The following is a 16319-nucleotide window of genomic DNA, read 5'->3' on the forward strand; positions in this document are numbered from 1 at the left end:
CTACTCTATGAAAGAAGTTGAAATTCGGTCAGATATTTTCCTTGACGACTACTAGACGCTATTCTAAACGGTTTTATTACTCGTCAAGCTGAAGATCAAGGTTGTTCGCCTGTACGTGACGGGACAAACTGATATGTCCTGCTTGGTGGAGATGTAGTAGGCCAAAACTCAAGATCGGTCAGACTTGGATGTGGGTTCCCGTCTTTGGAGCATGGCAATATGTTTTGGTTGGAAATCTGTGTATTCAGTATTCAAGCAAATGCTGTCGTCGTTTACTCTGCGTTCTCTTAAAGCAGTCTCTTCTTCAGCCCAAAATGCTAGCCTGGGGTGTGAAAACTGTGGACCGCGGGTCGAAAAACGGCCCACGAAAAGTGTTCTGCCGGACAGGCACTTTGTCTTGCATTCCTACTGTACAGAATCGAATGCTTTTATCTATTCGGCACGGGCGCCGTAAAAACAGAATTTTGTCAGTTAGCCCAATTTTATTTCATTCGCTCTTTGGGCCCCTGCAGTCATAATGGCGCCGTCAATGGCAGCCAATGAGTTCACAAGGAACCCTAAATTGCCCCAGAACCAGCAGAAAGTGACAGACTGGAAATGCACCAAAACCCAGTAGGTTATTATCTAAATTACACAGATAGTGACCTGTACGCACCCTAAAATGACTAGGAAGTGACACAAAATGAACTCATTGCTTGCTATTGACAAAAATAGATGTCCAATTCACGTAACCTGCAACTTGACGTCCAATCCATTTTGACTCCCAGACAAAACAGATTGGATGTCGGCCATTAAGTTAGCTTTTTGGGCCAAAATGAAAATTGTCTGATCTAGTTCATTTGAATGTGGCTCGCTATCCCAAACAGTTTTGACACCCCTGCACTAGACCAATCATTCTTACGGCCTAATTGCCATCGGACTCCAGTTCCGAGTCTACCTCTCCAGAAAGAACACGTATCAGCCGTACACCTAGCAATGCTTGGGTCTCAACTCATTCAGTTTGACACAGTCTAGTTTCCATTCTAAAATACCGATCGAGTGTTCTAAGATGCCCTCTCTAGAAAACTAAAAATCAGCCTTTATTATACCACTAATCTAGGATTAACCACTGAGTTACGGATTCGGGGCCTTCCGAGACCACTTCTGAGCTCTGACTTGTAGTCCCTAGTACGGATTTCTCCTTCTTCTACTCTATCAGTCATATCCAATTCAACCTTCCATTGCTTTTCTACACTGACAGTCTATGAAATGTCTTCCCTTAACATCGGCAGTGGGTTCTGAAACTTGAGGTTCAACAATAACATTGCTTCAAATGGTGACATACCTGTAAATGATGTTTATCTGTCATGCCTAGTCAACTAATTTAAACAATAAAAAGAGGGATTTAAAAAAAATATCAAATGTCTATAATATCTGAAAGTCCCTTTGGTGTTAGTATACTGGTGTTACCATTGTTGTAGTGTACGTGATACCCTATGGGAATTGTGTTACTTTTTAAGATAATAAAAATAATGATGTTTGGTTACTTTGTGTGGCGTTTTGGCTTCAAAATCACTGAGCTGTGACACTCATTGCCTGTCAATGGTGGCGTTAGACGAAGAATTTTTTTAGACTTTTTAAAAGTATTTTTATTACTTATTTATGTTAAACAAACTACTAGTATGACTAAAATTCTAGACATTGATTTCAACATAGGCTAATGAAGAGGCACTGTTGAAGTGACTAGCACTAGCCCCATTTAGTATTAAAAAGGAGAAGTGACGGTGGTCCATATTTGTACGTATATTTATTATGTAAAGTACTGCTCTACTTACAAAATTTTCAAGTTAAGAAAAAAGTTCTGGAACCAATTAATTTTCATAAGTAGAGGTACAACAGGTTATGTTATGTGATGTGAAGTGATATATTATATTAAATTAAGTTACTATGTTATGTTATATTACATTGACAAAAGTGCATGCTTTATTTGGTGCCTCTGTGTCATGAACTGGCACCGCATTCAGGTTGCATGTGACGTAAAGCTCTCCTCGGTCGTCATCGTCTAACCTGAAAGCGTCGATGACAAACTGCAGCTTGTCGTCTTGGGTTCTCACCACGAAGCGAGACTTGGAATCCTGAAGTTTGGAATCCAACAAGCACCCGTTCTCAATGAAGACGTATCTAGGCAAAGATTGGATGTCAGGCTGCAGCGTGGCCACGCAGCTGCTCAGGATATTATATCATAATCATATTAGATTAAAAATATTATATTCATATATAGAAGACAGATTATGAAAAAAATTGCTAATGAAAATTGTTGGGTTATGTTATGTTATATTATATTACATTATATTACATTACATTATATTATATCATAATCATATCATATTAGATTAAAAATATATTATATTCATATATAGAAGACAGATTATGAAAAAAAATGCAAATGAAAATTGTTGGATGAAGTACAAGTATACAAGTAAAGTGCCTGCCAATTTTTATTGTGGTGAGCGGTGCTTTTTACCGTGACTTCCGGTACTTCTCCCCTCACACGCTTTACGCTGCACCCGTTGTGACATCCCCTCTTCCAGCGTGCGCAGTACCCAAAAGTAGCAGAAGAGGACCGGAGCACTCATGGCGTCCTCCACCTGTGTCTTGGCGTCTCTTTTGCTGCTGGTGGCCGCGGGGCAGCCAAGCCTGGCGAGCCGTCCGTTACTCGTCTTTCTCATCGATGGTTTCCGCCACGACTACATGGGCGACCTCAACTCACTCCCCGGCTTTAAAGAGTTTGTGTCCAGAGGGGTCAAAGTGGACTACATGACGCCGGATTTCCCCAGTTTGTCTTACCCGAACTACTACTCGTTAATGACAGGTATAATTCACTCAATATCCCTTTTTTGGGTGAAAAAAAAATACCCAAAGACGATTTTGCTTCTGTTTAATTTGGTTTAGTCCAATTAGGAATGTCCGATTCACCTATTTTTAAGTATTCGCCGATACCGAATCGCAGTAGGATAACTCGGAAATGACACTACACCATCAAGTAAAATGTATTCAATAGTATTTTTTTCCTTTTAAGAAATAAACAGCGAAAATCAATCACTATATTACTTGACATTTCTTACTCCACTAGATAACAAACTTGAATTTCAAGCTCTATTTAAATTGTAATGGTTCACATTTTAAAACCAAATCTAGAATAGCCGGCTTTCCTTATTTATAATCTGTTTTCAAATGTCAAAAAAAGCAAAACTCTCTCGCAGGACCTTCTATGATTCGATGTCACTATAAAATATTGTTGTTTTCTTTCTACACCAAAACTTTATTGAGAAAGTTACTTCACATTCTTTTTCCTTATTCATTTTGTTTGTTTGTTTTTAAATGGGAAGGCTTTCATTAGTACAAATGTGCTGCCTATGCATTTTGCATATATGCTTTTTGTGTGAAAGGGCTGCCGTTTAAAAGCAGGTGGGATGCCTATATAACTCCTAGCCCACCTCCTTTGTATGCGTTTAGAATAGAGTCGTACCGATCCCATTTTTTTGCACCTGAGTTCGCAAATGAAATTTTTATGACATCTGATAAAAACAAGTCTTTTCCAGGATTGAGATTGACCATTTGTTTATTGGGCGCACTACCAAACAATCAAAAGGGATGCCGACGTTACTCCATGATGGACTTTCGGATGCTGTCATTAAACATCAAAGTTAGACATTTTACAGTTCCAGTTTACTGCTCTTCACCCGCATTGAACCAGACTTGGATCATCTTCAATCCGGGAATGGTTAATCATAAACATGAGTTTAAGGATGAAATTAGATATTTCCATCACTCTTGGGAAGATAAACTGTTGCAAGGATTTCTCTTTTACAGGCCGTCACTGCGAGGCTCATCAGATGACCGGAAACTACATGTGGGATGAGTCTTCTGGGAAAGAGTTCCTCATTGGGACCAATCCTGACAGCAGATTGCCTCTCTGGTGGGATGGATCCGAGCCTTTATGGGTCACTTTGCAGAAACTTGGCAAAAAAGTCTTTATGTACTTCTGGCCAGGTGATGACGCTAAAACTACAGTACAGTAAAACCCCATTTATTGCGGCTAGTACGTTCCAAGACCTGCCGCAATAGGTGAAAAACTGCTATGTGACACTGTGTTAATAGGCTGTGAAGTGGAGATTTTGGGAATTCGCCCAACCTCCTGTCAAGAGTACATCTACAATCCGACAATGCAAAACCTTACTGATTCAATTGAACACTCCCTCAATTTACTCGGGTAAGTAGCTCAGGTGAAAAAGTTGGAAAACACAAACAGCTATTATTTTGCGTAAATGGTGACCTCAAGTGGACGGACAAAGTAACTGCACCCTTAAGTGGACGAAGAAAGTAACTGCACCCTAATTGCAAAATACTTTTTGACTACAATGAATGAGATGCTGTTTATAGGTGGTTACACATTGTTATTGTTGTGTTGAATTGTTTTTCACTTATTATATTTAAAACTTTGCTTGTCTGATTCTTTTTAGGTCAGGGGAGGGCAGCATGGCAGCAATATATTATGAAAATATAGATGTAGAGGGACACCATTTTGGTCCAGATTCCCCTCAGATTAAAACAGCGGTTCAACAACTAGATAAAGCAATGCAGATGCTCAACAAGAAAATAAAAGTGAGCTGGAAATGTGTTACAATGACTGATTTGAAAATTTCACCCCATATAATTGACTATTTTTTTCATCTGAAATGTTTATATATATATTTTTGCAGGAAAAGGGCATGGAAAATAAGCTCAACATTGTGCTATTCTCAGACCACGGAATGACGAAAATTCAATGGATGGAAAAGGTGATCGAGTTGGACAAGTATATCGACATGGCGGACGTTGTCAAGAAGATGGACAAAGGACCCGTTGTCAGTTTGTGGGTGAAAGCAGAGAAGTACCAACAAGTAAGACCACCATTGCGTTTGCCGCTCTTTGGATTTGAAAAGATTTCATTTAATTCTTTGGATTTGAAAAGATTTCATTTAATAATAGCCATCATTTATTTCGATGTGTCCACAGAGCCAATATATGTCTTCTTTTTTTTCTTTTCCAGGTACAAACAGCTTTGTCCAAGGTCCCCAACATGCAGGCTTATGCCAGAGAAGAGATTCCTGAACGCTTCCATTATAAAGGAGGAAAGTTTGTGGCCCCTCTGACGCTTGTGGCCGAGCCAGGCTGGTTCATCGCTGAGGTAAATTACGAATAATTCCGTAAAATTAGACCAAATGCTATCGAAAATTGGAATATGGCGAGATTGAGGTGGTAAAATGAGGAGAATTAAATCAAATATTGTAACGTTGCAAAAATAAAATGGTAATATGAAGAGAGAGCAATGCCAGATTAGGATGTAGAAATTATTTTTTGTGTTTATTTGATTCCTGTTGATGAAACTTGCATGAGAATTATTAATATAGGCCAAGTTTTACATTTTCAGGGGTTCTTTCAATGGAAAAATGTGCATCAAAGTCATTTATGCTTTATACCGTTTTTTTAATTTTTTTATTTAATGGCTGTTAATGTGTTCTGTCCAGAATAAAACTAAACTTCCATACTGGAAAAATGACTCCAGCGGACCAGCCTTGGCATGGCAAAACGGTTGGCATGGTTACGACAATGAATTTCGAGACATGGCTGGATTTTTCTTGGCAGCGGGACCTGGTAATTACATATTTATTTTTGCTTCTTTTTTACCTAAAACATGCCCAAAAGAAATTAACTTGCTTATAATGGTTTGATGTGGAACTATTGCTATTATTAAATTGTCAAGCTAAGAGCACAAAGTGGCATTTCTCCAATTAATCGATGAGGTAAATTATTGTTAGTTGCAGCTCTATCCTCGGCACTGTCATTTCAATCATATTTTTGATTTAAAATGTTTTTCCCATTCATTTAGACTTCAAGCAAAACTACCACGCTGCCCCTATTCGATCTGTGGACGTCTATAACGTGATGTGTCGGACCCTCGGAGTGGAACCCTTGCCAAATAATGGATCCTGGTCCCGTGTTGAGAAACTCCTCAACTCCTCGCCTACCCTCCACTTACCCACAATGCACTGGACCTGCTGCATGGCTTTAATAGGAGCAGTCCTAGCACTTTGTTAATAATAGACAGTTGAATTGTGTTTATATCGAAAGCAGGGGTGTCTACTTTTGGCCAAAAAAGTTAACTTACTGGTCGTCATTGATGTCGCCAGAACTTGAAATTAATTGGACGTCTAGCACTGTCATTGGCACTGAGCATTCATGGCCAGTTTTTTTTGTTTAATTGGACGTTTAATGTTGTCAATGGTAGGCGATGAGTTAATTTTGCATCACTTCATGCAAATTTTGGATTATTTCCTGTTGTTTTTTGGAGGGATTTCCAGGCTGCTTCCTGTTGATTGGTCGCTCTCTGGTGATGACAATGAAATCGCAACAATCCATTGTTTGTCTGTCGCTGAAATAACTGGATTTTAATATTTTCAGATCATAAAGTAGTTCTTTTTTAATTGGAAATTTACAGTGGTGTCTATTTGTTGGCATGTGTACTCTTCTATTGCATAAAAAAATTAAATGATACGAAAGCAGACCTACATTTCTATTTAAGGGTATGATAATCATAAAAAATAGGGGGGGGGGGGGTCTTGTGGGGGTCTTGTCAACCCAGGCCTCCAAGTTAGTTAGGACCGCCTCTGAATGTCAAACACGCGCACACACATACACATTTTACAAGAGTCAACTGTAACTTAACCCACCCAGCCACAAACATTGTACGATTTTTTGCAGGGGTCCTGAAGACTTGTACTTTTACATAATTGGCATCTCCGTTCACTTGAATTGGTTTTCCGTCTCCTGCCTTTTACCCGGTGGCGTAAGGATAAAGTTTTTGGAAAAAGCAAAACTTGATTGGAAACAATCACCACATGCGTAGACGACATGCAACAGGTGACGACTTTGTGATAATAACGCTCTTTCTCATCGCCTGCGGTGTTAAAAGTCGGCCATAGAAAGTGACAGAGTGACTTTCGCACGGTTTTACCGAAAGTTTTAAATAGTTGGAAGCTGCTTTTGGTCACTAATTTAGACCTGCGAGATGGACAGCGAGGATGAAAACGTGGAAGAAAGCGTAGAAGGTAAGACGGGAGTAAGTGGAGTGGTTGAATGAGACGTTTTCCCCATTTGGAGTGGTTAAATAAGTGAAATAAGTGGCGAATCTGTACGCGTCGGCTGGCTAGTGGGCCCCCAGTGCGAGACGACGCGCCGGGGCCTCGATTTGAGCTAGCAGGCTGCCTGACAGGCGTGAAACTGCGGCTTGGTTGCTCTCGTAGTGCCGCTGGAAAAGTGCCCGTCCACCGGAAGTAGCGCCGGCAAGAAAAATGTATACACGACTTAGTTAAGTGTAACTTTGTTGTTTAGATTGCTTTTGCCTTGAGGAAAAAAGTACTAACTTTGCTTTATATGAACGTGAACTAGAGCACATGTCCAACTAATGCGAATTTTCTTCTAAAACTGTAAAGGATTGCGTTTACTCAAGTGATTTAATTCCTTACCGAATTTACTAGAACCCCGTTGTCTAAACTAGGGATCGCGGGCCAATTGGGGCCCGCCTCCCCGTTTTTATTGGCCCGGAGTAAAGTACAAAATAATGAGCATGGCAACGCACAACAAAGTTATATTCAGCTGACTTTCTGTACTGCTCGTTTTTAGCACTAGGGCGAGTGAATCTCTTAAACAGTGGATCAGGAGCTCAGCAGTCAAAATCTGACTTGTTAAAATCAAAGTCGTAATGAAATCATATTTTGTAGTGGTTCATCAAATGAAGTGATGGACCGTACTCTGTTTAGGTCCGCTGGACGAAGACGACCAACCTCACGGACAGTGCACGGTGACGTACTCCTCTAGCGATCGCTTTGAAGGTCATTTTACCCACGGAGAGAAAAATGGGAAAGGCAAATTCTTTTTCTTTGACGGAAGGTAATATACTTTCAACCACAATCAGACAATAGATTAAAAAATGACCTGTGCCTTTTTTCCTCTTGGTCCGCTCAGCACTTTGGAGGGCTTCTATGTGGATGATGTTCTTCAGGGTCAGGGGCTGTATTCGTACGAAGATGGGGGCATCATGTACGGCACGTACGTGGATGGCGAACTCAACGGGCCGGCGCAGGAGTTGGATCGAGAGGGTCGTCTGGTCTTCAAGGGCCAGTACAAAGACAACATCCGCCGTGGGGAATGCTGGGCATACTACCCTGTGCGTTATTCCAATTTATAGTTCACCAAATAACGATTTAATTTTAATAAAAAGTCCAGTATGTATGTCAGATTCTCAAAATCGGGTGACTCGGTGATGGGGGCATCGCTATATTTATTTTGTGTGCATTCCACCCAGGATGGAGGCTGCGTGTTTGGGGAGGTGAATGAAGAAGGCGAGATGACCGGTGATTCGTTGGCATACGTCTACCCCGACGGACGGACGGCTCTCCGTGGAAGTTTCGTCGAGGGAGAACTCATTCAAGCTCGGCTCGCCACGCTTGCAGTCGCCGAGAATGGAAGACCGTATTTTCAAGTCGCACCTCATGGTAAGCGGCCACGTCAACCGAGGCAATGTTTTACTTCACGTGGCCGTTTTAAAAAAAATAACCTCATGCAATCTTTCCATTTCTAGGTGCTGTTTATACTTATGATAAGTCCACGTCCACTTGTATTGCAACCCACGCTCTGCTGCCCGACCCTTACGAGACCCAAAGGTATTTTGGGTCAGTTTTGAACCAAAGTTGGGGGACCGTTACTCTGCATTCTTCCTAATATTCCCCTTTTCAGGGTCTTTGTGGCAGACTCTTTGATTAAAGGAGCTGGACAAGGTCTCTTTGCCAAGGTCGATGCGGAAAGAGACACCGTGGTGGCCTTTTATAACGGATTACGAATCACACACTCAGAGGTTTGACACTTGACACTTGTGTATTACGCATTCCTGCAGTGTCCGATTTCGATTATTTATTTATTTTTTGTTTGTTTTGAATAATCCTTAGGTCGACAACCGAGACTGGGCCTTGAACGGCAACACAATCTCACTAGATGAGGACACCGTGATTGATGTCCCGCAGCCGTCGGACCAGATAGAGCGATATTGCGCCTCGCTAGGTCACAAAGCAAACCACTCCTTCACCCCAAACTGCAAATATGACGCGTGAGTACAAAGCCGCTCGCTCGGAAATATTTGCAACGATTGGTTCCAAATGTCGTTTCCCCCCGCCTTCCCCAGGTTTGTTCACCCGCGTTTTGGCTCTATCAAGTCCATTCGAACACTACGGGATGTGCAGAAGGATGAGGAGCTGACCGTCGCCTATGGTTACGATCATGGGGCAACTGGGAAGAATGGTCCAGAGGCTCCTGACTGGTACAAACAGGAGCTTCATGTGCACCAACATAGAAAAGCACATCCCACAGCCTACTGAGGCGAGTGATACACTTTTGGACAATACCTGCCACCAATGATTTACCCTTTACTTGCTGTAAAGACAGCATAAAAGGTCACTATGCAGAATATATGAGGTAAAGTCCTATTTTTTAATCTACCAGATCTTTTAGTTTGAGGAAATGACCTATGCAATATTTAAAAAGAGTGGAATCATACTACTTCTCATTTATTTAACTAGAAATTACAAGGGGCTTCACAAAACTTTCAGTAGTTTTGGAAGTAACTGATCAAAGTAATTGCTAAAAATCAAAGTATTCAGGCATCAAAACAGAGTACAATTGGATGCTATTTCTATGATTATGTATGCATGTGGCAGTGTTTGTTTTGGGTTTTTATGCCTAGAGTAGAGAATCTTTCTGTTAAGGCCACCACAATTACATATACAAAAATAAAATAAATATAAACAACGCGTATCTGCGCCATGTTCCTAATTGGTCAAATCAAAATGACTAGAGACAGTGCTTTCATTGTCCGTATTTATCTGCACAGGGCTTGGGGGGCTGCTGGAGGGGTACACCCTGAATCGATAGTCAGCCAATCGCAGGGCACAAGGAGAAAGGACAACCAATCATAGCTAGGAGCATTTTAGAGTGTTCAACCAGCATACTCTGCATGTTTTTGGGATGTGGGAGGAAACTGGAGAACCCGGAGAAAACCCACGCAGAACTTGCAAACTCCACAATGTGAGGACTGACTTGGAACCGAACCCACAACCCTAGAACTGTGAGGCCAACGTGCTAGCCACTTGCCCAGGTGTACTAAAGTTTTTTAAAAAAATAAAATAAAATAATTAATGCATTTTTATGGTAGAATTATCCACCGAAATAATATGGGAGAGGATTAGCCATGGAATTCTATCAGGAGAGTAAAGTTCCTTTTTACAATACCCATGGTGTCCTGACCCGGGGCAGGTGAATGATTAACTTCCCCTCCCTGTACAGGCTAAAAAAACGTTACAATTTGACCGCTCCTGGTGGGACGTCACTGAAATGTTAGGAGTGTCTTTTTTTTTTTAAAGAGACACTATTAACTCCTTTTACCGATAGCGGAAGCAGAGAATGCAAAGCTAGCTTTTAGCTCGGCTGTGAATAAATGGACCGCTACCGGTACTTCATTTTCAAGCAAAAACGTGTACTTTTCCTGGGTGTGCTCCAAGTGGCGTGCGCGGCTCTGTGTGTGATTTGCGGCTTCATGGACACCGTTTTCCGCAAGAAAACCCCCCTGAGTGCCACCAAGATGCCGATATGGGGCGGAATGGTGAGACCCTTAAACTTTTGGTGCCCTTGTTATGGTAGTGTGCTAGCACAATTAGTTAGAAATGTGTAAATGTACTTTAAAATGAGATATGTTAGAAAATATAGATGTTTATTATACAAAATAAATTGATATAGTACATTCTTTTCAGATCATGGCATGTCCTGGCGTTTTGGCTCTGTTTGCTTCTCAAAGGAAAAACGCCAAATTGGTAAGTTTTACATGTAAATCGTTAGTTTAGTAGTACTCAGTTTCCTTAACTTTGTGTTTTGTTACATTTTTAATCATTTCTCCTAGCTGGAACTACCCCCCAATTTTCTGAAACCATTATGTAATGAGCCTAATAATCAGTAACCTAGCTTTATTTGCATCATTAAATACTAAACATTATTCGTTAAATGATTACAATCACAACGAGGTAACTCGTTCATAATTTGACATTTTGTGTTTAAAGGAGATTTTCCAGTCATTTTGATTTGTTTTTTTTGGAAGTACATCATCTATGTTCTATGAAGATGCTGAAAACAACTTTTATTAAAACTTTTATTTGTTATATCGTGCAATTCCCTCGACTTCCTCCAGGTGAGCGTGATGGTGGTGGCGGCCTGTCTCTCTTGTGTGGCTTCTGCGATTGTGATGGGCTACGGTTGTCTTACGCTCAGTTACGGAGAGGAAGATGAGGAGGTCTTTCACCACCATGACAAACCCGAAGTGGTAATCCCATCCGCCAAAATCTCCCCAATAGATAAACAGGCAATTTATTTCCGATACACTTAAGCGCAGCAATTCTACCTTGTTGTCAGACATTCGTGCTTCATCGGACGGTTAAAGCCGCCAACGCCACCATACTGCTGAGCTGCCTCATCAGCGCGCTCCTGTCCTCTCTCATCGCCTATGTGGGGTGCCGTAGTTTACCCCGGTGCGGCTGCTACGACGCCCGGACTGGACTGGTGGGAGCAAATACACTCTGCATTCATTACAGTAACAATGACTAAAACACGGTCAGCACTTGTCTTCACCGAGGGCAAGTGCTCCAAATTTCAATATATTTTAAATATAGTACATCAGCACGACAAATAGATAGAAAGAGAGAAACTATTTTTCTGCTAAATCACTGAATATAATAAAACAATGATCACATCCAGGGCTGGTTTTTCCCTATGGGCAATGTGAGCGATTGCCTAGGGTGCAATTTATCTGGGGGCGCACAAAAACCCTAAAAAAAAATCAACAATATTACTATTTGTCTAGACCAAGGGTGTCAGACTCGGGTTGCTTCGCGGGCCGCTTTCACGTCAACTTGATTTCACGTGGGGCGGACCATTTTAGATCTAATATTTAGATTTTTTTTAATAAATGGATTAAAGAACTGGATTAAAATCCCTAAATATTCAGTTTTTTATAGATCTAAAACAATGTTTGTTTTAGCTTTTTTAATATATTTTTAGATGTTACAAAATGATTTTTGAACTAAAAACACAGAAAAAATGATTAAAAAATTACAATTATTGATTTAAAAGGGAGAAAATCAGGAAGTTTCATATACATCTATACTCTTCATTTTAATTTGATCCTAAAACAGAAAGTCGGCACTCATGATTTACTTTCCCGGGCCACACATAATGATGCAGCGGGCCAGATTTGGCCCCCGGGCCGCCACTTTGACACATTTGATCTAGACTGTTATCCCTCATTGTCAAGTTAGATTAGATTAGATAACTTTATTCGTCCCGTATTGGGGGAAATTTCAGTTTATTGGGATAGACCGCCTGCTCTGTGGCGGAGTTTGCAGAGAGGGCATTGCTTTGGTTCAACTAAACTAAAATGGCACATTTGTATTCTTATTGCAGGAGACCTTAGTTCCACAGTGTGACCAAGAGGATGCTGAGATGGTTTGTACGTGGCAAGGTAAAGGCTCTGAATGAGTTTTTATGTCGTTAATATCTACTCATTTCCTTTTGCTGTCGGCCTCACGAGTCTGTCTTTTGCCTCACAGCCACAAATGGCGATAGGCTCTTCAACTCTCCAGTTCAGTCTACAGAGTGTGGCATCACAGAGCCGCAGAACTCCTCCAAACTACCTCCTTATAGCAGATTGACCTAAAACCCGACTGGCAGACGCGTTGCTACTTGAAATGTTCTTGACTGAACAGATGGCAAGTATTGTTGACTCTAGTAGTATCTTTTTCTCTGTACATAGTTGTTCATTTACTCTACCTAAGACTGAATTATATTAGAATTTTAGCAAGAGTATTTTTAATTGTTTTGAATTTGAAAAGCATTTAATACATTTCAAATGAATTTATTTTGTTTACTCGCAATCTAAAGAGTCGAAACCACTGCAAGTGTTTCAAATAGTTTAATTCATTAGTCAGTGGCAAAGTATTTTCATGACAGACATGGGTGTTTTGATAAATAATTGATGTATTTGTCATTTAAAAAAAGGGATAGACATCTACAATCTTTGCTCAATGATTTTCCTCTCAAAACAGTCTTTGCCGAAACAAACGTCATGAAAAATGCAATACTGAATTGTTTGTTAGAATGCTCTTCACAGAATTCATTTGTGAATTACAGATGACATTTTTAGTGTTAATATTGCCATTGTGTCTACTTGATGCCATAGTGGAAATGCAATCCATAGATGTTTAACTTTTTATTGTGAACATGGCTAAATCTACACAAGGATTGCGTACGTGTATAAAATAGGTACCGTATTTTCCGAAATACAAGTAGTTGTTTTTTTTAAGTTTTACGAGAAATTATTCACACTTTATAATATCATGTTCCCATAATTATTTTTATTGTTATTTTAAATGCCTTTTCAAGATGACACATTTGTTCTTAGTTTTGGATTGATATATATATATATAAATATATATTTTTTCCGCTTCATTGTACTTTTTTGGCGAGTGCAACTTATTCTCAGGTGCATTTTTTAAATTTCATCAGAAATCAAGAACAAACATGCATTAAAGTAACAACAGTAAAATGGAGAACAACAGGCTAAAAAGCCACAACAGTTATTCAGATAACTATCGCTTAAAAAAAACCAGACTAGGCTATCGGTGGTCAGAGAGGAAAATAAAAAAAAGCTGCAGGCCCAGCCAAACTATGAAAAAAAAAATGATTTATAGTCCAGAAAATACGGTACACAGACGATACCGTTCATCAAAGTCAATCCTGTTTTCATCCCAACAGAAAAAGTCACCCGCGATCCAACCAACATTTGACGCTCAATAATGAACGCAAGCGCAAACACGTGCAACTTTTCTTATCACGGAAGCATGAATCAGTCTTGTCCTCGCCATCCCTTTTAAAGGGCCGCCGTCCCTCCGACAATCAGCAGCTGTTGCAACCCCATCCCCTCGGCTCGTCGGGACCATCCTGCCCGCCGCCGCCCAAGTTGATGTTCACCGCTGATCCCGTGGCAGGTTGGCTCAATGCCAGAGGCTTCTGCGACTTGAGCTTGTGAGCCACCGTCATGAAGATGGCCTCCACGTGGTCGCTATTGCCGGGGTGCTCGCCACTGTTGGGGTTCTTGGCCGAGGTCTCGAACAAAGGCAGGGAGTGGGAGTCTGCGAACTGTTGTGCCACATCTGTGCCTACTTGGATGGAATCTTGAAGGTCGCACTTGTTTCCCACAAGGATCCTGGGCACCTCGCTGCCCAGGGCATGCTGCTTACACTCCTCGATCCACGCCGGGAGGCTGCGGAAGCTGGCGGCGTTGGTCACGTCGTAGACGAAGACTACGGCGTGCACGTTGCGGTAGTAGTGTTGCACCATGGACTTGCGGAAGCGCTCCTGGCCTGCTGTGTCCCACAACTGGATCTGCAGAAGCAACGGCAATTGGATTAGCAATCAGGCAGTGAAAAGATAGTCAAAGTTTTGTTAATTTTGCTTTTCCATATTTTTTAAAATCAAATGGTTACCCTTGATTGAATTTCTCATTCTCCCAGAGGTAACCACATCACTATTATTACATTAGATGTTTATTTTTATTCTTGTTTGTCTTTCCTCTCCTTACAAAAAAGTTAACTACGAATTTGCAACCCAGTTACAAATCATGTCATAACATATTTACCATTTGATCTATGAGTTAGCCAAGCCTGCGAAAGCGAATTCTTATTTTCTAAAGAATTTTGAAATGCATCCCTCACGAATAAATCCCACTTTTTTTTTTACAGAGCTCCAGCGTCACTTTTATTGACCTTCTCGGATCACGGTTCCCATCAAATGCCCACCTTGATCTTCTCGCCGTCAATCTCGACCAGCCTCTCCCTAAAGTCCACCCCGATGGTGGCCTCGGTCTTCTCGGGGAACTTCCCGGCGCAGAAGCGGTAGGTCAGACACGTCTTCCCGACCCCCGAATCCCCGATGACGATGATTTTAAAAATACGAGTCCTCGGCGGAGGCAGCTTGGTGGAGCTCGTCAAAGACGAGGAGAACTCACCCGAAGAAAGGTTCTCCGCCATAGCCGGTGACGATCTCAACTACAAGTAATATGGAATGATAAACGCCCCTCTCGTTGTTGACAAGCAAGCAACGAAACGAGATTTGGACAAGCAGCCACTGTCTCTTGAAATTAATGTCTTACTGATCATGTGTGACATTCCATTACAGATACGTATAAAAATGTCCCTGGACTAAGTGTTCGCCGGCCTTTTCACCCTCATTTGCCATAGTTTTATGCGATTCAGCCACAAGCCACGTTACAGACTGGAGAGATATCATATATGTGAGGTTAGATGTCTAATGGGGGCTGTGAAAGAGTGGCGACGGACGTTGTGATCTAGTAGCGGGCATTTTGGGTCGGAGGATCCTAGTCCCTCGGTAACCCTCCGAGCAGCAATGTATCTATATTTAGCTGAGATTCGCACCCCTGGTGGACTCTTGTGGGGATAACTGGAACAGAATATGAGTCGATTTAGCGAGTAAAGAGAAAAAGACACACTACGTTTGCTACCCAGAAGTCCTCCGACTCAATATGGCCGACAATCACTTATGCCCGCAACTCTACATTTAGACATCGCGCCTTATGTATGTGATATCTGTGAGCGACTCTGATTTCTCGCGACATTATCGGGAGGCGGAAACGGGAAAACTCACGCTGAATCACGCATTGTGCTCATTAAAACTACAAAAACTACCAAACATAAAAACGCACACATTTACAGCATAGTTGAACAAACTAGTTATATGGTCCCATTTATATAGTTGGTGCACCATCTCACCTATTTGTCGAATTTTAAGAAATTACATGTATAGATCAGATTTTCAGTAAATGAACAGCTACTCTACACACTCAATAAACTGCACACGGATGAGTAGATATCACATTTTTTATTTCAATCTGCATCCCTGATGTAATTCATGTGAAACCATTGACGGTACCGTTACATCATGACCTTCACGTTCCCACCAACGTAGGTGCCCGTTTGTAATTGCGATCATAAAAGACACAAAAATAACATACAATATTTTCATAGTTACTTTAATTGGATTCATAAAATACTATGAATATATGAAGTAAGGCATTGTTTTGCTATTTGTTTAGAACGTGTGTTCTTTTTCCCTGAATGTTAGAATTG

At 41.1% G+C, this 16319-nt stretch overlaps 4 protein-coding genes across 6 annotated transcripts; 3 read left to right on the plus strand and 1 right to left on the minus strand.

Moving 5' to 3' along the window:
- Positions 1–2512: 2512 nt before the first annotated feature.
- enpp6 (ectonucleotide pyrophosphatase/phosphodiesterase 6) lies at positions 2513–6586 on the plus strand. Its single transcript, XM_077609487.1, has 8 exons — positions 2513–2851; positions 3853–4032; positions 4141–4252; positions 4503–4644; positions 4743–4922; positions 5072–5209; positions 5550–5676; positions 5912–6586. Exons 1-8 carry the CDS (start codon positions 2614–2616, stop codon positions 6118–6120), a joined length of 1326 nt encoding a protein of 441 aa, XP_077465613.1. The 5' UTR covers positions 2513–2613; the 3' UTR covers positions 6121–6586.
- Positions 6587–6711: 125 nt separating this feature from the next.
- On the plus strand, positions 6712–9951 carry setd7 (SET domain containing 7, histone lysine methyltransferase). The gene is made up of 8 exons (XM_077610497.1): positions 6712–7130; positions 7842–7971; positions 8047–8248; positions 8387–8576; positions 8663–8744; positions 8818–8935; positions 9027–9184; positions 9260–9951. Exons 1-8 carry the CDS (start codon positions 7091–7093, stop codon positions 9450–9452), a joined length of 1113 nt encoding a protein of 370 aa, XP_077466623.1. The 5' UTR covers positions 6712–7090; the 3' UTR covers positions 9453–9951.
- Positions 9952–10088: 137 nt separating this feature from the next.
- LOC144082975 (uncharacterized) lies at positions 10089–16244 on the plus strand. 3 transcript variants are annotated; one of them, XR_013303425.1, is made up of 8 exons: positions 10089–10228; positions 10632–10732; positions 10881–10940; positions 11312–11443; positions 11533–11679; positions 12580–12637; positions 12726–12884; positions 14916–16244. XR_013303425.1 is itself a non-coding variant. In XM_077610488.1 (6 exons), the coding sequence occupies exons 1-6, from the start codon at positions 10568–10570 to the stop codon at positions 12830–12832; spliced, it is 669 nt and encodes a 222-aa protein (XP_077466614.1). In that variant the 5' UTR covers positions 10089–10567; the 3' UTR covers positions 12833–12937. The 3 variants fall into 3 exon arrangements, 1 of the variants encoding a protein (XP_077466614.1); XR_013303424.1 differs by having other exon boundaries at positions 10089–10732; XM_077610488.1 differs by lacking the exon at positions 14916–16244 and having other exon boundaries at positions 10089–10732; positions 12726–12937.
- rab33ba (RAB33B, member RAS oncogene family a) lies at positions 13074–15449 on the minus strand. The gene is made up of 2 exons (XM_077610487.1): positions 14973–15449; positions 13074–14559 (listed from the first exon to the last, which is right to left on the minus strand). The coding sequence occupies exons 1-2, from the start codon at positions 15201–15203 to the stop codon at positions 14071–14073; spliced, it is 720 nt and encodes a 239-aa protein (XP_077466613.1). The 5' UTR covers positions 15204–15449; the 3' UTR covers positions 13074–14070.
- Positions 16245–16319: the final 75 nt, after the last annotated feature.

This window comes from Stigmatopora argus, chromosome 9, assembly GCF_051989625.1.
Source record: "Stigmatopora argus isolate UIUO_Sarg chromosome 9, RoL_Sarg_1.0, whole genome shotgun sequence".
NCBI classification, from domain to species: Eukaryota; Metazoa; Chordata; class Actinopteri; order Syngnathiformes; family Syngnathidae; genus Stigmatopora; species Stigmatopora argus.

Coding starts and splice junctions, on each gene's coding strand:
- LOC144082975 (XM_077610488.1), top strand. CDS start 10,568: ATGGACCGCTACCGGTACTTCATTTTCAAGCAAAAACGTGTACTTTTC. Junction 11,680..12,579: donor ACGACGCCCGGACTGGACTG/GTGGGAGCAAAT, acceptor TTCTTATTGCAG/GAGACCTTAGTTCCACAGTG. Junction 12,638..12,725: donor GATGGTTTGTACGTGGCAAG/GTAAAGGCTCTG, acceptor TTTGCCTCACAG/CCACAAATGGCGATAGGCTC.
- rab33ba (XM_077610487.1), bottom strand. CDS start 15,203: ATGGCGGAGAACCTTTCTTCGGGTGAGTTCTCCTCGTCTTTGACGAGC. Junction 14,560..14,972: donor TTGACGGCGAGAAGATCAAG/GTGGGCATTTGA, acceptor TTGCTTCTGCAG/ATCCAGTTGTGGGACACAGC.
- setd7 (XM_077610497.1), top strand. CDS start 7,091: ATGGACAGCGAGGATGAAAACGTGGAAGAAAGCGTAGAAG. Junction 7,972..8,046: donor TTCTTTTTCTTTGACGGAAG/GTAATATACTTT, acceptor TGGTCCGCTCAG/CACTTTGGAGGGCTTCTATG. Junction 8,577..8,662: donor TTTTCAAGTCGCACCTCATG/GTAAGCGGCCAC, acceptor TTCCATTTCTAG/GTGCTGTTTATACTTATGAT.
- enpp6 (XM_077609487.1), top strand. CDS start 2,614: ATGGCGTCCTCCACCTGTGTCTTGGCGTCTCTTTTGCTGCTGGTGGCC. Junction 4,033..4,140: donor CTTTATGTACTTCTGGCCAG/GTGATGACGCTA, acceptor CTGTGTTAATAG/GCTGTGAAGTGGAGATTTTG. Junction 5,677..5,911: donor TTTCTTGGCAGCGGGACCTG/GTAATTACATAT, acceptor CCATTCATTTAG/ACTTCAAGCAAAACTACCAC.